At 35.5% G+C, this 23,176-nt stretch overlaps 1 protein-coding gene and 1 long non-coding RNA gene across 4 annotated transcripts in view; one reads left to right on the top strand and one right to left on the bottom strand.

Annotated features, from left to right (window-relative positions):
* MALRD1 (MAM and LDL receptor class A domain containing 1) overlaps positions 1–23,176 on the top strand; it is a 650,667-nt gene that overhangs the window by 547,095 nt on the left and 80,396 nt on the right. The window contains exons 36-37 of the mRNA XM_070500958.1: positions 1,716–1,841; positions 8,542–8,608. Of these exons, the coding sequence (XP_070357059.1) occupies positions 1,716–1,841; positions 8,542–8,608 (193 nt within the window). The remainder of the gene's footprint in view (positions 1–1,715; positions 1,842–8,541; positions 8,609–23,176) is intronic.
* LOC123282086 (uncharacterized) lies at positions 1,761–23,082 on the bottom strand. Of its 3 annotated transcripts, XR_011499238.1 has the most exons (4): positions 21,517–23,069; positions 4,281–4,489; positions 3,384–3,551; positions 1,761–1,892 (listed from the first exon to the last, which is right to left on the bottom strand). It is a non-coding gene; the product is annotated as an uncharacterized lncRNA (long non-coding RNA). The 3 variants fall into 3 exon arrangements; XR_006522027.2 differs by having other exon boundaries at positions 3,384–4,489; positions 21,517–23,082; XR_011499237.1 differs by having other exon boundaries at positions 3,384–4,489; positions 21,625–23,082.

Below are 23,176 nucleotides of genomic sequence, written 5' to 3'. Positions count from 1 at the left end.
GTGTATGTTCTGGCCATTGTTTTTTTAAATTTCTCTCCTGTGCTCTCCAGTTGAAGTGCTAAGCACAGTGTCTTACTTGTAGTGGCATCCCAATAATACTTATTGGTGTGAATTGATGTTCTAGCACCTTAGGAAGGATTGCTGAATGAAGAGTATCATTTTAATTAGTCAGAGAGAGCATTTTTAGTCAATGGAAACATATACTCTTAAAAACATTATTTTTATGTCCAATTTGAAAATAGATTTTGATAGGCAGTACTCAAACTAAATTATGTCAATAACCTATGATAACTGAAATAAACAATTCCTTCCAGCCCATAAATATACTTAAAGAAAAGAAGAATTTGTGACATAACTGACAACATCTGTACAAGACTCATATATAGGGACCTTTATTCCAGGGTCTTCTAAATTATCCATTTATCTTGAGGAGTTTGAACTTGTCTTTATTCTAGTAGAAGTAACTTCCCAGATCAATCCTTTGTAAATTTTTAGCTGCAGGTTTGGTTTAAATGTTCAGATAAGATATTGTATATGACACAATTAAGTAAATGAGAAAGAAGCAGAACTATTCTTCTCGTTGAACTTAGGTGAAGCACCTGAAAGCCCTGGTTGTTCACTGCTGCTTCGTCAAATCTCTGCAGAACCCTAGGCCTCAAAGGAACAGGGTTAGAGAAGCAGTATGGACCAATATCATTATGATTTAGTGCTTTTAAACTCTGTCCAGAATTCCTGACAGGCTGTGCAGTGGGTTCATGCTTTGACACTTTTCCTTTACTCCAAACACATAGCAATGCTAGATAGAAGAGCTATCACATAAAATGGCTCAGAGACATGATAAATATTGGCATGAAAAAAAAACATAGAGTAGAAGCAGAGAATAGAGATCAAGCCTGAAACCCAGGCTGGCTGGTTTCCAGGTTCTCAAGCAATCAGGAGAATAGGAAAACATGACGGCAGCATGGAATGAAGGGTTCTGGTTCATTCCTAAATTGTAAAAAGAATCTGAAACATAGCTTACTGCTTTATAGGAAGTTGTAATCTTAAAGAGACTAGGAAGTGAGATGGGAGAACACAGGAATATGGTTTCAAGACTAAGAGTACCATCTGAGGGAGGTCAAGTACATCGCAGCACTAGACTGCCATGGAACTGTCAGTACTCTTAATGGTCATTAATAAAGACATTTTTATGAAACCACCAAAGTCTTATGAGCAAGACTTATGCTTGTGCCTTGAAGTCAGGTCAACAAGAATCTCTAGAATTAGTAAAATACCTACATCAGGCATTAACACGATGCTATAAAGGCACATAGTCATAGTACATTGAGCTGCAATGATCTACATCATCACCCAGATCCAACAGGAACCCAGTGACTACCCGTGACTTAAAACCCAGTTGGAAATTGATGAACATTCAAACAAGTTATAATCCCTGTCAGTTCAGCTGCACATAATATCAGGGACATTAGGGGAGCAACAGAAGCACAGACATCTGCCTTGAAGTAAAACTTGATCCCTAATCTAAAATCAATTCCTAACATAGAATGGATTTCATTACATGTATAATACTACATAATGCACACCTGGGAAATGATACTACATAATGCACACCTAGAAAAATGAGGGGAAATACAATAGACTGTCATTATTTTATTAGAAGAAACTCACTAAAAAAAAGACATGCTTGTAATTATGACCATTATTCTTTTTTCCAGCCAATGAGAGCTGTTCTAATGGAGCTTTGATGTGCCCCTCTTCCAATAGCTGTATCCCAGCTCACTGGCGTTGTGATGGTTTTGCTGACTGCATGGATTTCCAACTTGATGAGTCCAGCTGCTCAGGTACTGCATTTCCATTCAAATATTCTTTGTAATATAAGCCAGTGACTTAACCTGCAGGCAATACAAATATTAAAACTTGAAATTCTAAATAACGGCAAACAGGGAATAATTGAATTTCTATTATTGGTTTGGGGTCAGGAAAAATGTTAACATTAACTGCTAAATTTATAAAAAGCTTACAAATATATAATGTAATGAAACTCCTGCTTATTCTGTATGGACAATGTTTGTGAAATAAAGAGAAATCAAGCACTTAATTTTAATTTATTGCAATATAATTTAAGATTATTAGGCTCTTGGTTTCTATAAGGAAACCCTACACAATCTATGTTTTTAATTTTTTAAAAATTGTCATTTTTTCCCATTTCTTTATAAAAGCTCCCTATTGGCATGATCTAGCCATGTTTAAAAGTCAATTTGTTGAACTTTGATTGACTTTTGAACATTTTTCTTTCTTCTTGCCCTGGAACATCTATAAGTGCTGATAATGTATATTTATGATTATACTTTTACCAGAACTACTCGAAAATTCTCTAATTTGTTACAGTCCATTTTTAACATCTCTCCTAGGTAACTGAATTTTTGTTTCATGCAGGAGATGTATAAAATAATAGATAGTTGAGGGCAATATAAATTTGTCACAACTAAAAGATAACATAAATTGGTGATGAAAGATAGATTTAATGTTAGATTTTCCAAATACATTGGATATGTTTCAATCAAAACTAGGTAAGAATACATCCTCTGCATCTTTTAAGAGAGAACATTATAAGTGACAAAATCATGATAATTATAATGAAATCGTAGTTATGTAAAATATCTTTTATGCTGCTGAAAATGAATACTCACACGGCACTGACTTTTATGAGTACACAAGGAAATCAAGAAGTGAGCAAATCTAGCCCCATAAAATACGCAAAGATTAATGCTGTTTCACGTTATTTGTCAACTAGGAATGCCTATACATCAGATTAGATACCCAAAAGGAAATACTCTTACTCTATTTCCGGAGAGTAAGAAAGATAATAATGAGATAGTTCTGTTCTTTAAAACTATTAAGACACAGCACTTATGTCCAGTACCCAAATTTATTTACACAAAGGTGAGGTTTTCTTCAGAATAGTTCTATATGAGAATAAATATGTTATAACATGTTATGTTTTATTGCCTGCTTTGACATGTTCTACCTTTAAAGATATGGCCAGGAAAACAGAAGACCTGCCATTCATACTGAGTGATAGACAACCTGTAGGTAATAATACAGAGCATATTTTTGTTGCCCTATTTATTTTAGTCACTCACCAATTCATTTACAGTTCATTTACAAAGTATAGGTCATACTGCCACAGCTCTCGGGTTAAAGTAAAATAAAGAAGTAGCGAAACAGTTTTCAGAAATAAAATCCACATTATGCTATGTGTTCTCCATTTATATTTTATATGCTTTTTAGTATGCCAATCAAATATGATAAAGTCAGTGCTTCTGTTTTCAAGAATGCCTTTAAGCCTAATCCATGTTAAGATCTGTCAATGCACGTTGTACCTTCTTTTTTCTTTCCGAACACCATATTCCTTTAAGGTCAGCATTTCACAGACTTTTATGAGCCCAATCCTTACAGCATCCAGTAATTCTCCCAGTGGTCACACAACAGATGGTGAGCATCTGGTCTTCTCTCACTTCGAGGTTCAAGTCATCAACAAGAACATCAAGCTGAGGCACAGCAGAAGTGTTGTGGATTAAGCATATTTCAGCGAGTCCTAGCCATTCCCAAGTTATGTTAGAAAGCCATGTTATTTTCAAATTTTGGTCACTTGTGCAACAGAAAATTATTGAACAGAATTTGTCTGGCTTAATGTAAACTGAACTTTTTTGCCCATCATCTTGCAGTAATAGAGGTTAATAACGGTTATATTAAGGTGATACTATGATTCTGATAATCATCCATTTGAAGGAGAATTAGAAAAAGGCACTAAAAATATAATATCATAGGTTGGGATATTATGAATATAATTTAATACAGGTATAATAACAATAATATATAGCTTCATAAAGTTTCAGAAGGTTTTAAAAACCAAACAAAACAGACCACAAAAACTTTCCATGCAATTACTGTAGAGCTATTTCAAGTTTCCAAGCTGTGTTAATCTCTCCTGCAGTCCTTGTGCTGGGATTTCAAGATAAAAAGAAGAATCACTGCCCAGTGGGAACGTGGTTTGCCGCACAAGCTTTCTGGTGGATTCTTAGAAGCCATCGGCTCCTGAAATTACGTGCGGTTTATTGTGTATATGCATATATAATCCATGACAGTGCATAAATACCACATGATTCAAAGGGGTTCATGATCCCATAATATCAAGAACTCCTGGAGACTTTAGAAATCTGAACTGAATAGCAGATCATGTGACATTTTTAGACTAACAGGCTTTGGAGATAGAGTACCAGGATTTAGTTAATCTCTGCTGCTTCCTTGCTATTAACTAGAGCAAATTATATTAACGAGTTTCCTCCTCTGTCAAATGAAGATAAGTATGGGATATAGCACATAAGGTTATAAGGATTAAATGAGGTGACACTGCTAGAACTCTTAGGACAGTCGCTGACGTAGAACACGTCTTCAGTAAATGGTAGTGGTGATGGTGATCACGATGCTAGAGGAGAAAAAGAAAAGAAAGAGGAGAAATTGGAGAGAGCAATGGTAATGGAAATTAGTTTCAGGGGAAATTCAAAGAACCCCCACATATACAGAGATGGATGAGGACAATTATTTAATACTTTATGCCTGCCATTTACTATGTAGAAATGTTATAAATTTAATTGTATTCTCCCAGCAGCCCTATAAGGAAGGTGATACAATCCTTACTTTAAACCTGAAGAACTCTGTCCTTAACCTACCTAGCCCAAAGACACACAACTCATTAATTAAGCCAGGTATCATGGAGGGAAAACCAGGACTCGTGTGATTATCATTCTTCCCAACAATCCACCGTGTAATAGCTGTCACTTCTCAAGTCTCTATATACATAGAGAGAGAGAGAGGGAAAAAGAAGATAGTTGCCTAGTTGCAAATTATTTAGAATTAAACCTAAAAGTTACTTCTGTTTTTATATTGATCACTTGTCCATCTTATATGTGTGTTCTGCTTGTCCAAAATGAAACACTGGAGTGGAATTGATTGTGGGTTCTTTCCAGAATGATATTTCTTCATAGTCAGTTGTGAGTTGTGTTGGCCTCCAGACATGAGGTCACAATAACAAGCACAAGAGGGTACAAGGCAGAGAGACGTTAATGTGGTTAAAGAGCCTGGGAATCTGCGCTAATTCTAACGTCACCCCCTTGGACTCCTAGTTCCCATCTAGGGAACTTTCTACTTATCTTATCTACTGGAAATATGTAGTCTCTTCATTACTAACTAGTGGTATCCATCCTCTTTCCCATTTCATCTGCTCTCAGCTCTAAATTGTCCCTAGTAAATTAAAGATGAAAACACTTTGTACTGTGTCTTTCTATTTTCTAGGTAAAGAACCTGGGTCTAAGACAGAAACTTAGAAAAACTTCTCTTAGAAATAGTCCACAAATCTGTCTTCCAAAACACCAGCATTCCCTCTTTGTTCCTGCCAATGCCTGTGTACTTTCCACTGTGCTGCACTATCCATTGCAAGAAAATATATATTTAGATTCCCACGAAATCATTCTGATGTGAAACAAGCCTATGTTTTACTCTCGACAATCAAAGTAAATATTAATGACCCCAGAAAAAAGTGTGCAGCTGTGTGGATTTTGATGCTCTGCAGTATCAGACTCTCTGCTGGGTTTTCTCCCAAAACAAAACTTTTATTTGAGGAAGTCTAAAATTGTACATAAGACCAAAAAATAACCTTAAAACTGTTTATCTAACAAGATTTGTGTCTATTTATGCTTTATCATATTGGTGGGCTATTTCTAGTCAAACAAACTAATTTCTTATTTATAAAGGAAATTTTACATCTGTTCTGTTCAGCTGAGCATGCCCCCAGTGCCTGAGGAGTGTCGCTCTCTACTCTCATCTTCGGGACCCTACTCCCCCGTTGTGATTAGTTAAATAGGGAGGAGTAAGGGAAGGCAAGATGGGAAAGATACTTCTAGGACAGCAGATCACCGAAAACTTTTAAAAAGGAAAAGCATACCAGACATGTAGTATATTTCAGGTTTGTTCCCACATGGCAACTCTCCTCCTTCACGGTGCCTCTTCCATCCCCCTCTGAATGTTCAATGACTGACTTGACAATCTCTCTCTAGCTGCCTTTTCCTTCAAAGTTTTCCTTCAGTGAATGTTGCCTACATAAAGTTTCTGCTTCTCTTCTTTACTTTTCTACTCTCCTACATCATCAACATCTTTTCTGTGCCCAAGTGAATCATTTCTCTCTGCTAAGATCAGTCTGCTCCTCAAAGATAGGGACTGTACCTCTGTGACTCGTAGCACCTAACACAAGGATCTCAAAATGATTTGAGGTGCAAGCCTAGAAAGTGATGATATGTATAAGGCAGAGGAAGGTACCTGATTCCTGAAATCCATATATCTAGGCTGTATTTCATCTGGGCTTCAGACCTGCTAATCCTGACCACCAAACCCTTCTACTTGGATGTTCCTTAGCATCTAAAACACGCTACCATCTTTCCCTTTAAAATCTTCCTTTCCCATAAATACCGCAGCTCAGTAAATGAAACCCCAACTGGTCAGTGGCCCAGCCAGAAATTTGAACTTCGTCCTCGACTCTTCCAAATAATCATGAAGATGTTTCAATGCCAACATTTAAATATCTCATAAATTCCTACAACTCTCAACTTCCCACTCCGCCCCTTTCATTCAGGCAACCATAGTTTCTTCCTGGATTATTACAAAAGATTCTTAACTGTGCTCCCAAATTTTAGTATTGGCCCTTCTGTTGACTTTCTACACTGGATGCAGGATTATCTTTCTCAAGCACAAAGCATATCACTTCCCTTCTTAAAATCCTGCTCTCCTAGGTTAAACTTTAAACCTCACTTGAGCCTATAGGATTCGGCCCCTGCATGTCTATGACCTCCTCTCACATTTTCTTCATATTATCAACAATCCACCCAGGCTGAATTTCTTTCAGTTCCTCAAATACCCCCCACTCTCTTCTTGGGCCTCTGGGTCTTTACGCTGACCTTTACAGACACACACACACACACACACACACACACACACAGACACAGACACGCACAATACTGCCTAAATAAGTGGCTACTGAATTTCTTCTGGAAAGTTTTTGCTTATTCCCTAAATTTCACTTGGCTGGTCTCCTTGGTGCTTCCATCACCCTTATTACACCCATCCCAAATTAGATGACTTTTAATACCATATTTTAATGCCCTGGTCACTTTTTTGCATGCTTCATGAGGCTGGAAGGTCAATGAGAGCAGAGACTGCGCCTGTATCTTTTTTAAAACAACATTTCTTTTTTTTTAATTGAGGTAAGATTTATAACATTATGTAAATTCCAGGTTTACATCAATATATTTCAATTTCTGTATGGACTGCATCATGTTCATGACCCAAAGACAAATTACCATCCATCACTGTACACAGCCAACATTTCTTAAACACATACTATGAGCTGGATGTTCTAACATTCTCAACAATCCTAGGAGATAGGTACTGTTTTCAACCCTACTTGACAGAGAGGAATCTGAGGCACAAAGAGATTAACCACCTTACCCTATATTACACAGCCAATAAGTTGAATTGAGGTTCCAGAGTGGTCTAGCTCTGGTGCCCATGGCCTTAACAACTATGTAAACTTCCTGTATTATTTCCCATTACATATCCAGTGCCTTGCCCAGTGCTAGACATTGCATAAGTACTCAGAATAGATGTGTTGAATTACTAATTAAAGGCAGTGGAGATTTCTATCAAGTATTGGAGTTATGACAGCCAACCAGGGAAGAATGGTAGCCCATAAGACAGGAGGTGTTATAAAAACCAAGAAGACCAAGTTGGGGATTAGGTGACAGGCCTTAATGGATCAGGATTGTTTAATGGGGACACAAGGAAAGCACCATGAAGAGCTGAAAGCAATAACCACTTCCACAGTCATAACTACATGAAAATATTACGCTTCTTTTTAACCTCTAAACAAACTACCTATGAAAATAAATGTCATGCTAACCCAGAGCTAGGGAATGATGCGAGCAGCAAAAAAGCAGCACCAGGGCAGATTTGAGCTATGCTGACATCTGTCACCAACACAGAGGTAGGACATGCGCATGCACATGAGCGGCATTTTATCAAAAAGACAAGGCCACTCATGCAAAGCATTGGTCTGCCATGATGTAGTGACTACTGTGTGGAACTGAAGGAATGTTTCACTAAAGAAAAAATTTCAGTATGATCACAAATATGTCGTGTAGACACATTCTAAATAAATAGATTGTACCTAATCCAGGGGAGAAAAAAGTCTTCTCTTGTGGTCAACCACTCCGGCCTGTGAAGAGAATGAACACATCCAGGGCAGCAGGAGACACTGAACAAATGTGTGGGGCACAGGAAAGTAGCCTGGGAGAATTCTTGTGCTTTTAGCAACTAGGAAGCAATTTACTCTCAGTGATTAGATTTAATGCAGTGACTAACAGTAGTATGTCCTCCTTCTTTCTAATAATATTTGTAATTAACTGTGGTTTTTGTGTTACTTCTTTTTAGAGTGTCCAATAAATTACTGCAGAAATGGTGGGGCTTGTGTAGTGAAGAAAAATGGTCCTATGTGTCGGTAAGGAGCATTGTCTATCTTTTTAATATTTATGGCAGTTGGCTTACTTATTTTTCTTGAGGCTGATATAATACACCATGAACGAACATGTGATTATTAAGGTAAAAATAGTGGATAATGACACTATATACATTTATCCATCTGAATAAGAGAAAGGAAGATGTGAGTGTATTTTACAAAAATATCAATTATTTAACATGATTTTATGTCTTTCAACATTTTATATTATATGGGATATATAGTGTTAATAATACTCATTATTCCTTGTTTTTAATATTTATATCAGGTTATGAAAAGATTTTTTATAAGGGTGTCATCCTATTTCAGATGAACTTAGTATCTGTATATCCTTTCTCCCTTTTTATTTCAAATTCTGTATTTCTTTTTTCTAACAACAAAGAATAAAATTAATTCATAAATAAGACCTTTTTCTGGTTCATGCAGTCGATGTTTATGAGTAGCTAAAGTTAAAGTACAGATAAGGAATACATTTGCAAACTTACAGCAGAAATAAACAAAAACAGTCCTTGTGATTTCTTTTGGGAATTATTTATATTGCATATCAAAGATTGCTTGATTTTTTTCTCTTACCCTTTAGGGAATTGTGCAAAACAGTTTCATAAATTCCAAAGGAAATGATGCATATTTCATTATATTTGTGTCTGTGACTTTTTAATCTAGCAGACCAATGGATATATTACTTTGCTTATTAGACAACTGATTGCATGTTGATAGCCAAGTCTTAACAAAAAAACATAGACGTCTCTGGAAAACACTGATTAATAGTTGTTTAAATCCTTGTATCCTTCTGAGTCAACACTCATATTTTAAGAAAAATTATTTATCCCTACAAAGAGCAGAAACCTCTACCAATTATAACAACAAAAATGTTTATGATGAGATATATTGAGACACCGTTTTAACCTTGAAACTGAATTATTAATTCTCAAAGTGTTTTGTCTCTCAAATTCATTACATAATTTATTTCACAGAATTTCAACAAAATCATATTTTTTCTTGTATCAGTTTCCATGCAAATTAATTTATCACAAACTATAACTCAATGGAAAGATGAGATACATAATATTAATTTCTAAAATCTGAAAGAAATTGAGAATGATGCCATAAATAGTTTGTTGAATGTCGGCTGAGTGGGTAATGTGATTCAGTGTCAACTGCTTACAGGAAGGTTTGAATTTTTGTCTTCTCTAGCCCTGATGGTTAGACAAGAAAGCTCTCTGCCTGTGGCTAGTCTCAGCTGAGCAAGCAAAGAGTTTTGCCTTCTTGGCAACATCCTCATGTTCTTAAAAACTTTAAAAATTGGGGGCTGGCCCCATGGCTGAGTGGTTAAGTTCGCGCGCTCCGCTGCAGGCGGCCCAGTGTTTCGTTGGTTCGAATCCCGGGCGCGGACATGGCACTGCTCATCAGACCACGCTGAGGCAGCGTCCCACATGCCACAACTAGAAGGACCCACAACGAAGAATATACAACTATGTACCGGGGGGCTATGGGGAGAAAAAGGAAAAAATAAAATCTTTAAAAAAAAAAAAAAAAACTTTAAAAATTGAAATCCAGATGGTGACATCCAAAATTTGTTTCTGTCAAATGAGGAAACTCTAATCTGAGGGAGAAGATGCAACCAGAGGATCGAGAGGGAATGCACTCAAGACAGGAAATCAACATAGCAAAATGTAGAGAGGAATTCATTAACTGGAAAGTCAATCACATATTTTAATATATTATTTTTGATAGTAAATAATACTTTTCAAATAGCTAAATAACTGTACTTACCATCACTATACATAAATGTTTGAAATTAGTGCTATCTTCAATATTGGTGTGAAAAAATGACATTTGAAATATTTTTCATATTAGTTTCTCCATTCAAATTTTTATTTCTTTAAAGTTGTGAACTGCAAAAGTAATATATGTGTATTGTAATAATTTTTTTAAAAACATACAGTACTGTATCAGGCAAAATGTTAGAAATCCCAACAGCTAAATCCTCCTCTTTGGTAGCTTGGTTTATATCCATTTAGAGATGGTTTTTCTTTCACAAATACATGTACACACAAGCCCATATTTGTTCCTTACAGAAATGTGAGTTATACTTTACACATATACTTTGTACCTTGTTTTTTTTTTTTTCCTCTTCATGAAATATCATGCTGTCCTCCCACGTCAGTACATGTGACTCTAGGTCCACCACTTATTGGATATGTAGTGTTGGGTGAGTCCCTCAATCTGCCTGTGTTTCAGCTTCTTCTTTCGTAAAATGGAGAAAGTAACAGTACCTACCTCATGGGGTTGTTGTGAGATTTAAAGGGCTAAATATATGTAAGACAATGTACAATGCCTGACACAAAAAAGACATTATAGGAATGCTAGCCATCATATTATTATATCATTCTTTTTTGTACTGTATCGTATACAATATTTAATGAATGGGTGTGTCATCATTTAATTAACTTTGTTAATGCTACCAATAGTTATTTAGTTCTTAAATATTTGCTTTCACAAACAATCTTGCACTAGCCATCCTTTGACTTATCCTTGCACAATTCCTTATTTGAAGCATAACTTGTCTTACTGAAATGCCAAATAACAATGTAAATGATTTCTAGTTGCACTTAGTGTCAAATTCATTTCCAATTAAATTTAGTGTCCAGTTCATTTGTTACATATAGGTATTCATTTTTGGATTCAAGGTTAAATGAAGATGGCTTTAGAAAAGAGTTGTAGAGTAACTATAGGGCACTGGGGGAAGTTGTTGGCTTTATGTCAAAGCCTACTCTCTCATTCCCAGGAGCGGAGATTCTTTGTCTTTGTCACCCAAGGAAGTAAGGTGAGAAAACCAAAGCCCGCTTCCACCTATGATCCCAGAGAAGAGAGACTTTATAAGAAGGTCATTTGGGTTGCTGGGAGTTTATAATTATCCACAAGAGTAGAAACTGCTAAGTGAACCATGGTTTTCCATTACTTAAGAAACACCAACAGCTTGGCAAGTTTAAGGGCTGAAGAAGCAAACCGTGAGCCAAAAGAGGAAAGTTGTCCCTCACCCAAGGAAGCTGGATTATTGTGTTATTTTGATATATCAATATGTTTGTTAGAAAAATAGACTGAGCTATGTAATATAAATTCCAAATTAATATGGAGGACAGGAAAGAGGTTACAAGAAAGAAAAGAAAATCAAGTGAGCAAGGCTAAAGGAGAGAAATAGGAAGTAGCATCAAATTAAAATGCATATATAATTATATACATGTATGCTTATATAAATAATTTAATATAATTTATTTCATATATACTTAATTATAAACAAGAAATATGTCTAGAAGAAGACCTGAAACAAAAGGTAAGAACAAATAGATTTGGCAAATAAAAATAAAAATAAAGAGTGGTGACATTAATATCAAAAAAGCACAAAATTATAGTATAAGCACATTTTTAAAAGGCTATGTTGTTAAATTAAAATAATATACTCTAGAAAGTTACAACAGGGAAAATCTCTGTGTATCAAACAATATAGTGACAAAATACACAAGGGAAAAATTCCTAGATATTCTAAGAGTATTTAATTTAAAAAAACTCAAAACAAAACAAAACTAAAAATATGTGCATATATATATTCATATCACTTTGTTAAAAATAACAAAGTATATGTTATTTTAGATAATATGTTATTTTATATATGTAGCATATACAATGTTATTTATATAAAAAAGTGTATATATATTCGCATCCTTTGTATAAAACAAAGAATATATGTTATTTTCTTATATCCATAGAACACATTGACAAAGTAATCAGGTATTTAACTAAAAGGAAAACCCTAATAAAATCCTAGAAGTTTTTGCTCAGTCAATTTATCTAACTAATCCAATAAAATGAGAAATCAAAAATAGAGTGATGACAAAAGAAAAAAATACCTTTTGGAAATTTTAAATACCATTTCTAGGAAGCCCTTACATTAGAAGGGCACTTTAATGTGGAATTTAAAAGGCAATAAAAATGTTAATTCCTCATCTCTCAGCTTCTCAACATGACAGTGTTTAAGAGGGTATCAGTCTTGCTCTTTACCTGGTGTCTGGGGTGTCACTGGCCATCCCTTTCACTTTCCTTTACTAGTTCTTTCTCTTCCCCCTGATGACTACATACTTAGTGCACCAGTGCTCAGTGCTTGAAATGCTTCTGTTTTCTGCCTACCCTCTCTTACTACATGATTTCATCTAAGCCTGGGTTAACTTAGAGAGTTTGAATAACTTACAGTGGCCCGAACCCATTCCGCTAATCTCCACATTCTTAAATTCAATTGCCAACAAGATACCAGATTTCGCCCAGATTTCATTTGAATATCTAATAGGCATCACAGATTTAACATGTCCAAAAGAACCTGTTGCCTGGACCGGCCATGTTTTTCTCTTTCTCCAAGCTGTACGCTCATTGTCCTGCTTGCAGTTTTCTTTTTCTACCTTGTTTGCCCAAAGGATGCCTTTTAATCCTTTAGATCTACTATAAACGGCATTTTCTCTGCAAAAACTTTCCTAGATCAACCAAGGAGAATGACTCATTCCTCCTTTCCAGCTCCTCTGTTGCTTCCCTCATCATGTTATTTCATAAGTAGTTGTTTCACTAGCTACCTATTGAAAACCTGCCCTATTTATCCTATTAAGAAATACATTTCCAATAAAATTTTATTCTTTGTGGCTATCAAAATTTGTTTTTCCCAATTTTTACTAGTTTTATTTGTAAGGATAACTCATGGATAATTATGGTCATTGAAAATTTAGAAATAAACTATGTTCGTATTTTGTTGCGGAAAAGTTTGAAAGCATAATCAAAGGCTTTAAAGTATAAAAGATATTAAATTAGGATAAAAATTTGTTGGAAAAAGAAATCAAAAGATTAGTTTAAGGAGGAAAAGGAACCGTTAACATTTCTAACTATTAAAGATGAACTGCTTCACATATTTTTTGTTGGAAGATGATGTGTATCCTATCACTATAGTATTTACATTTCAATGTCTACATTTAAAACAGTGGTGTAAGAGTTTCGTTTACAGTAGCCTGGAGAGCGTACCCTTCACAATTGCTTAATGTTAAAGTGAAACATTTTCAATTTGACTTAAACTTCAAGGGACTGCAAAGTTTTTCAAAAACTCTTTTGGAGAATGTGGAGGCAAAAATTTTGAAGATCATTGTCTTAGAAAATAAAGGTCATGTTTTCCATACCTTTTCATAACTAGTACCTAAGACATACCTGACACTGTAAGACCTATTTGAATAATATACTGAATGAAGAATGAGTGAATGAATATAAATGGAAAGTCCTAAAATTTCAAGGAAAATATCAGTACTTTTAAATATTTTCTTATATGTATTGAGATACGAGAAAATGTTCTCACCATAATCCAAACTACCAATCACAAAGGAACTTTTGAGTACTTTCTATGTAGGCATCAAGATGTATATTGAATGAGCACATGGTGTGCTCATTATACTAAAAAGAAATTACTCTCCAGTTTGTAGGATAGAATGGCTACTGAAAAAGAAAAATATCCATTAAAGAAACTCTACTTTGCTAAAATGACAGAAGAATTTGCTCTTAAACTAGGAATCTTGTAAGCTACTCCAAATCCCCAAACCTAGCCCTGAAATGAAGAGGTAAATGCAATTTGCATATATACAAAGCCATTGTTTAAAATAAAATTCAACTTTTAAAAACTCTCCTACCCCCCACCAAAAAAAAAATGGAGCAAAAAAGAAAATACTCCAAGCATTTTCAAAATTCAACCCAAACTAAATTAAATATTGTCAGAAAAAATGTTTAGGGATATGGAAAAAAATCTTAATTGAGATATTGAAAGTCTAAGTACAAATGGATAAGAAAATGGTAAGACTCAAATAAGAATTGATTGAACCCAGGAAAGAAATGAAATAAAAAAGAAAGACTAAGATATAATTCTTCCAAGGGAGGATAGATTCAAATTAAATTTATTAAGGAATTTTGAACAAAGGTGGGAAAATAACCAAAGGAATGAAAATTAGATAAAGTAAAAAGAGTCAAAGAGAAAGCAGTTGAAGTCGAAGATAAAGAACATGTATATAATTTAACTCCCTAAAGAGGAAAACAAAACAATGGAACAGAACTAATATTTAAAACTATAATCCAAGAAAACTGTCAGAAATGAAAGAAGACCTGAATTTACGTAATGAAATGGCCAACAGTTACCAAGGAAGTGTGACACAAAACCAGCAACTCCAAGTAAAAATATTAGACTTTAAAATAAATAAAAATATCGGGGCTGGCCCCGTGGCCGAGTGGTTAAGTTCGCGCACTCCGCTGCAGGCGGCCCAGTGTTTCGTTGGTTCGAATCCTGGGCGCAGACATGGCACTGCTCATCGGACCACGCTGAGGCAGCGTCCCACATGCCACAACTGGAAGGACCCACAACGAAGAATACACAACTATGTACCGGGGGGCTTTGGGGAGAAAAAGGAAAAAATAAAATCTTTAAAAAAAAAATAAATAAATAAATAAATAAAAATATCCTCATGGCCTCTAGGGGAAAAGACCAAATGATAAGGACAAGGGGTTACTCTAGCATTAGATTCTGAAAGCAAAGAAACGGAGAAACCTATTGTGATTGTCTTTAGAATTGTAAACCAGTCTTTGACAAAATTCAATATCCATTCCAGAGTAAAAAACAAATAAAGCACTAAAGAAAATATGAATATCCAATTGATTCTTCCTTAATATGATAAAATATAAATTTCTTATTCCTAAATTCAGCATCTTAATAGAAATTACAAAAGGCATTTCCATTAAGATTAGAAATAAGACACATGTGAACACTATCTTCACTGATATTCAATATCATATGGGAGAGAGCAGGCAATGCAATTTGACCAAAAAAACAGAAGCACGTGATTAGAAAAGAAGTTAATTATCATGACAGTTTACCTGGAAAACGCTAGAAAATTAATTATAAAAATTAACTCAAAAATTAAAAATTCTGTAAGAGTGGAGGATATAAAATTAGCATTCAGAAATCAATAGTCTGTATACACCAACAAAATTAGAGGAGAAAGAGAAACTCGATTCACAATAAAAACAAAAAGGTAAAATATTTAGGAGTAAATTTAATAAAATAAAAGCAAACTCATATGATAAAAACAGTCCCAAAAGATTTGAATAAGTAGAGAGACATTTCCCTTTCTGGACAGATGGCTCAACATCATAAAGATCTTAGTTCTTCATAGGTTAGTCTATAAATTTAATATAATCCCAATAAAAATACCCAGAAGCTTTTTGTGGGGGTGAACAATTTGATATTAAAGTACATATGGAGAAATAAACATGGAACTAGCCAGTTAAACATTGAAAAAGACAAGCTATAAGAAGCTGAATAGCCCTACTAGCATAAAAAGAATAAAGCCCTTATTATTAAAACAATGTGTTATAGGTACTTGAATAGACAGTATTGACATTTCAAACTTGATGATCAATGGGGTGACAGATGTCACAGCCAGATCACCCTCACATCGAGTATTGACATTTCAGACCAGTGGAGTAGAGTGGAAAGTCTAGAAATATATCCAAGTGCATATGAAAATTTAGTAAATGATAAATATGGCGTCTCAACTCACTGGACAAGGATGGCCTTTTTTTTTAGCTGAGGAAGATTAGCGCTGAGTTAATGTCTGCTGCCCATCTTCCTCTTTTTTTTGGCTTCAGGAAGGTTAGGCCTTAGCTAACATCTGTGCCAATCTTCTTCTACCATATATGTGGGTTGCTGCTACAGCATGGCTGATGAGTGGTGTAGGTCTGCGCCTAGGATCTGAACCCACAAACTTGGGCTGCCAAAGCAGAGCCACCAAACTTAACCACTAGGCCATGGGGCCAGACCCAAGGATGGACTTTTTAAAAAGAACTACTGGGGCAACTAGTTAGCTATTTGGAAAACAGATAAAACTAGAACCATACCTCATATGATACACACACAAAAATTAACTCAGGTGGTTCAGAATTCAAAGTGAAACCATACACATGCTAGAGAAATACATGGTGAATTTCTCTATAATCTGGATGTAGGAAAAAGCTTTTTTTCAATGACTCAAATCCAAATGCAATCAAAGACAATACTGATAAATTTGACTACATAAAATTTGGTTTAAAAGGAATGTTTTGCATGGCACAAAAACACCATAAGCAGTATCAAAAGAGAAATGGCAATTTGAGAGAAAATGCTTATATCATATCTCATAAAATAACAAATTTATCTCATTTATCTCATAAAAGAACAAATATCCGTAATACTTAACTATTTTAAAATATGGAGAAAGCCTAAACATCATATTTAAAATGGACAATGACTAATTTTCAAAAATTTAAAATGATGCTTAAACATTTGAAAAAAACTTCAATTTCATTCATAACAGAAAGGCAAATTAAAACCAGACTAAGATGCTATTTCCCACCTCTGCAGAGAGCAACATATTCTATTGATAAGGATATGAAGAAACAAGCATTTTGCTGGTGGAAATGCAAATTGGTATAATTTTTATGGAGGTGGATTTAGCAGTGTCTAACAAAACTGCATATTCATTTACCTTTTGACATAACAGTTCCATTTCTATAACTTATATTGTTGACGCAACTCCAACACTATGTAGAATACATATCCACAAGGTTACTCACTGCAGCGTTTTTGCAATTTCAAAATATTGGAAACAACCTGTGGGAGAGTGGTTGAGATGAGCTATGGTACATGCACACAAATGGAGGACAACTGGAATGTGGAGCGGTTAAGGAGGGTCTCTTGGCCATGGGTAGGTGCAGGCTAAAGGAAAATGAAAAAACAAAGTTATAGTCACTAGAACTGTTCTGTAGCTTTTCTTCCATCTGACTCAAATGTTAAAAATCTGAAGAGTGTTGTTAATAATAACGTCAGTCACCTCTTAAGTGTGTGACATGCCTTTGGCCTTCACATAACCCTATAGGACAAATGATAGTGTATGATTTGCCAGGTAAGGAGATGAGACTTAGTGAAATTAAGTGATTTTCCCAGAGACAAAGAGCAAGAAAGTGGTGGAATCCAGATTCAAACCTGAATCTTTTGACCAGAGACTATACTTTTAGATTATCAATCACTGTGGTATGTTGGCTCTTGGGAGATTTGGCTAGGTGGCTCATGCTTCTAAGATTGCTTGATTCTATAAATATAGATTTGAATCAAATGCCTGAAGAAAATCTAGAACTAAGCTTTATTTACATTTGGCTGTTTGCTGCTCACACACTGTTATTCTGATGAATGTTCCTGTTGTTCCTTTTTGCCCATTTTATACTTTTCCACCTTGACTGCCTGCAAAGCTCTGGATTCATCTTTTATGCCCCAAGTCATGTAAAATCCTCTCTAGAACTTTCCTTGAACCCACATGCCTATGAGTTGAATCCGTATGCAATGTACAAAAGAGGACAAGGATAAGACTCTAAAAACAGGTAAACCTGAGTTTGGATATGAGCATCATCCACCGCTTACTAACTCCATGACTTGGAAAAAATTACCTAAACTCTTTTTAAGGAAGAGGAAGAATATGGACGTTCGCTAAGAAACCAACATTCTCTGCCGTGATGGAGCTATGAATTGAAAAGAGGTTCTGTATTGCTGAAATGCATAATTTGTAATTGTTTTATCTACTTAGGAACATTTTTAAAATGTTGTATTTAAGTGGGAAGCACTAGTCCTCTGTTTGCCAATTTCTTGTTTAGCATCATTGAAATCATCTCCATAGCAACCAACAATAGTTCTTCACTAGACGGAATACAGAACGAATCATCAAAATTTAAGATCATGGCCTCTGTTGTTATTTTTTCAAGGGTAATGTTCAAGTGCAAAGGACTAACAAACATGTTCATAGTAACACTTGAATGTTTTGTGACTGAAAATCATTAAAGTTTCAGAATGCCAATTTAAAGAGGAGGAGATTTAGATATCTTTTATGCAGTAAACTTGAGAGGCAATGCAGGTGTATTTTTTTCAAATCTAACACCTGGAAGACACCATTTTATAGGAAGATATAAATTACCAATAATGGCCCAGGAAGTGGTATTAAAGTTGAGTAGGTTGAATGACATAGTAGAAAGTTTATTTTATTTAATTTAATTTATTTATTTATTGAGAAAGATTAGCCCTGAGCTAACATCTGCTGCCAGTCCTCTTTTTGCTGAGGAATCCTGGCCCTGAGCTAACATCCATGCCCATCTTCCTCCACTTTATATGTGGGACGCCTACCGCAGCATGGCTTGCTAAGCGGTGCCACGCCGCATCAGGGATCCGAACCAGCGAACCCCAAGCCACCAAAGTGGAACGTGCACACTTAACCACTGCACCACCAGGCAGGCCCATAGAAATTTTAAAAGTCAAAGATGTAGTCCCTCCCTTCCAAAACTTTAAATGTGTGTATCTGTTTTAAAAACTAAAAGCATTTTCCCTTAAAGTCAGGAATAAGAAAAAGAAACGTCTGCTAGAACTGGGGTTATTCTATTTGCTCAAGAGGTTTTAGCCAAAGGAACAAGTGAAAAAGAGGTAAGAGTTAAACATATTGAAAAAGGAGGAAGACAAATATTATTGCAGATATTCACAGCCTAGGAAATTCAAGCTAATTAACTGTGACACTATTAGAATGATAAAAAGGGCTCAGCAAGGTAGATGGATACAAGATAAGTATGCAAGGCTAGATAAATTTCCTTACCACCAGTAGGAACAATAATTGAACAAGATAATAGGAAAAGAGCTCCGTTCTGAAATAGCGGCAATTATTATAAAATAGAGAGGCCTACACTTAGTAAATGTTTAAGACCCACATAAAGGAAACTAAAAAGCTCAAATGAAGGATGCTCAAAGATCTGATTACATGGATAGAAAAAAAATGGATGAACTTACTTTCTAGAATTAGCAATATTCAATATTGAACAAATGATAATTACCCAAAAAAGCTTTTAGGCTTCTAGATTTTTGTTTGTTTTTGAAATAGACAAATGGAATTTAATATTCACCTGGAAAAATAAATAGAAGATTTAAAGATAAAATTAGGAATTGGTATTGCTGTATTTAAAATTAAAACTTGCTAGGGCTGCCCCGTGGCCAAGTGGTTAAGTTCGCGTGCTCTGCTTCCGCGGCCCAGGGTTTCACCAGTTCGAATCCTGGGCGTGGACAGGGCACCGTTCATCAAGCCATGCTAAGGTGGCATCCCACGTGCCACAACTAGAAGGACCCACAACTAAAAATACACAACTATGTACCAGGGGGCTTTGGGAGAAAAAGGAAAAATAAAATCTTTAAAAAAAAAATATTAAAACTTGCTATAAAGTCATGTTAATAAATATTGTGGAACTGGAACAGTAATAGACAAATAGAGTATTGGAAGACAATAAAGAATCTACAAATAGGTTAATGTAGCTATGTAAAATTAGTATAAGATAGGTGGCATTTCAAGTTAAGAATACATGGGTTGCTTTATTTAATAATTGGTATTAGGACAAAAATTGGCCATTTATTTAAAATGTAAATTATTATTGGCATTATATACAAGGAACTAATTCCAGATTTATTAAAGGTAGAAACAAGGAAAAAACTAAAAAAAATTCTTAAAGAAAATATAAACTAAGGGAATATTTTAAAATCTTAAAGTATGGAAGTCATTTATAAGCTTACTAGCAGCCATAAATGAAAAGTCAACAGATTTGAACACACGGATGGTTCTGAAACAGACTTAAAATTGCCGTATGGTGAAAGATACCACAAACAAAATTTTTTTAAAAAAGCAGGTCACAGGAAAGATAGACAGTACATACTATAGACGGGGATTAGCTATAATATATATAACGTTTCCTCAAAGCAATAAAAATTATGCAATAGATAACTAGACAAAGATTATTCACAGAAAAATGGATCCAAGTGGTCAATACATATCTGAAACATATCAACTTCATTAATTAAAAGTGCAAAGTGAACCACTGAAATCCTGGTTTGCCTATCAAAGTGAAAAAGAAAAAACTAGTAATGTCCACTATTTGTGAGAATGTAGAAGACTAGCCCTTTTATACGCAAGTTATGGGAATATAACTTATATGTTCAGAAAACTAAATATACAACATCTAGGAGAAACTTTTAGGAAAGACAAAGTGGCAACATCCGTTTAAGCTTTTAATAGTCACGCTCTTTAACACAGCAATGTCAATCCTAGGAATCTAGCCTACTGACATGTTCACAAAAAATAAATGGATAAATGTGTTGATTTTGTAATCCTATTTTGCAAACAAACAATGTGCAAAATAGTATAATTTTTAAAATGGAAGCTATAAATCCTGACAGAAAAGTATTGTTAGGTGGCATATTAAAATCTTATGCAGAGGGAGGAAGTGTATAAATGTGTGTATGTAAAAATGAAAAACAAGTCTACATAAAGTATTAAGAATTCTATGTGCTCTCTCTAGGAGATTGGCTTTGGGGGAGGGGAAATTCCATATTTTAGTTTCTGCATTTTTGTTTTAACAGTAACTGCTTTTGTAACTTAGAAAAGCATATTTTTAAAAAGATCTTAAAACATTTATAATATTTAAAAAATAATAACGTCCCTTACAGTACAAGGCAGAGCCACTGACGGCTTTTAACAGTGTCTCCAAGATGAACGTGCCTGTCCCTCGCTTTTCCTCCCCTGTTGTCAGGAAGCATTACACACTTTCTGCCTCGTGCAGAGCCAAACAAGCCAGACAGACCAGGAATGTGATTGAAGATGAAGCAAACAACCCCTCTCCCCAAGCCTCCCGCCCTGCCTCCCTCCCCAAGCTGGATTCTTCTCCCAGCACGTATGCCAAAAGAGTCATGAAAATGAAAAGCACGGTAATACCTCATTCCCCTTCTCTGCCCCTTTCCCAGAAAGAAAGCCTCGTGATGGGTTTGTACACTTAGCTGTAAAATTGCTCTGAGACTTTCCATGCCAGCCGTAAGCTTTCACCTCTGAAAACTGCATCGCTTTGCCCATTTGATGGAAGTGCCTCTTGAATGACCTGTTGACTCCTCCAGGGAGGGCATTCTCTGAGGAAGGCCATGGCCCAGATTTCGTTCCCTAGTCATTGCTGACAGGGATTTGTGATCCAGATTATTTTCCAAAGTCTGTAGTATGACCTGACTATTAAGTAGATATTTCTCTCCTCCTGGAAGAAAAGTGGTGGGTTATTTCTGGGGCAGTACCTAATGCCAAAGGACTTGCTTTAAAAGAGAGAACAAGAGATAGCTGTCGATATTAGAAGGAGCAGGAGCTTGAAAAATCTCGCTACTTCACTGATCCTAAAATAGCTACATAGGAAAATGTTTCTCCTTAATCTACACGGTTTTTACTTTATCAGTTTTCCTAGCATGTGCGCGACCGAACTTTAACGGGGTAGCAGTTGACTGGAAATGACATCTCTTCTTCCTTTGCCGTGCATGATGTGTGTGTGTGTCCACTGCACTCTACTGACTGGGAGAGACACAGCCCAGTGGAGGCGCTCGGAGACCTGAGCTTCGAAGAATGCTGACAAAAAGTCAGTCCTCAGACTGAGTTTCACAATTTCCCAAACCAGGCTCCCTAGTGGCGCTGGAACGGCAGGCCATCCAGCTCTGCCCTGATCCTACATAGCTTTTCTTCCTGCTCAGTCAGCATGAGTTTAACTATGTCAGAGTAGAATCTTTTGTGCTGTTGCTAGGTGGCTGATCTTTGCCTTACAGAAGCAAAATCTAGCAAATGAGGTAGAACTTTTTGAACTTATCCCTCTTACTAGTGAAATGTTGACAGATCTAAGTAGTTCAATGCATTTTAATTTTGAAACCCCCGTGGGACTTTTCTTATCCTCTGAAAGCCCCAGTTGATGTTTGCCATTGCCTTAATCTGCTCTCCATCTGTAACTCTGAGATGGAGGGCATCCCTTTGTATCCTTCATAGAAAGACTTAGTTTATTTTCCTTATTTTTACCAGGAGGAAGAAGGAGGTAATGGAAATTGTTTGTCTCCAAGTTTAAGAATAAATTATGACTATTAATGATCAGTGGCTAGATTTTATATAATCTATAAGTCTCTAGGTCTGTATTATCCTTCTGTTTACTGTGTAGTGAAAAATAAAGAATTGTGAGAGTCACACACGGAAAACTAGAAAATGTAACACAATACAGAAACATAATTTTCTCGGAATTATGGTGACAGTGTTGATGGAAGTACTTGTGTTTTCATTCCCTATGTGTGGGGCAACGACTGACCACACAAATGCCTTGGAGCAAATAGCACAGCAGCAGCAAGAAGAAAGACAAAAGGAGAGAAGATGCATTTTGGTATTAAGTAAAGAGAAATGCATCCCTTCTGAATTTATGACTTGGGGATCCAGGATGAAGGCATGTAAGATCACTTCACAGCAAATCTTTTCATTTTAGTGTCACCACCATCTAACGATGTTGAAGACTAACATGGCATGCTTTCTGAATATATCTGGAGAATTCTAAATTTGGAATAAAAATAGTTTCTAATAATTATGTTTT

The sequence above is a fragment of the Equus asinus genome, chromosome 29 (assembly GCF_041296235.1).
Source record: "Equus asinus isolate D_3611 breed Donkey chromosome 29, EquAss-T2T_v2, whole genome shotgun sequence".
Lineage (NCBI taxonomy): Eukaryota > Metazoa > Chordata > Mammalia > Perissodactyla > Equidae > Equus > Equus asinus.
This window is presented reverse-complemented; position numbering and strand designations above follow the sequence as displayed.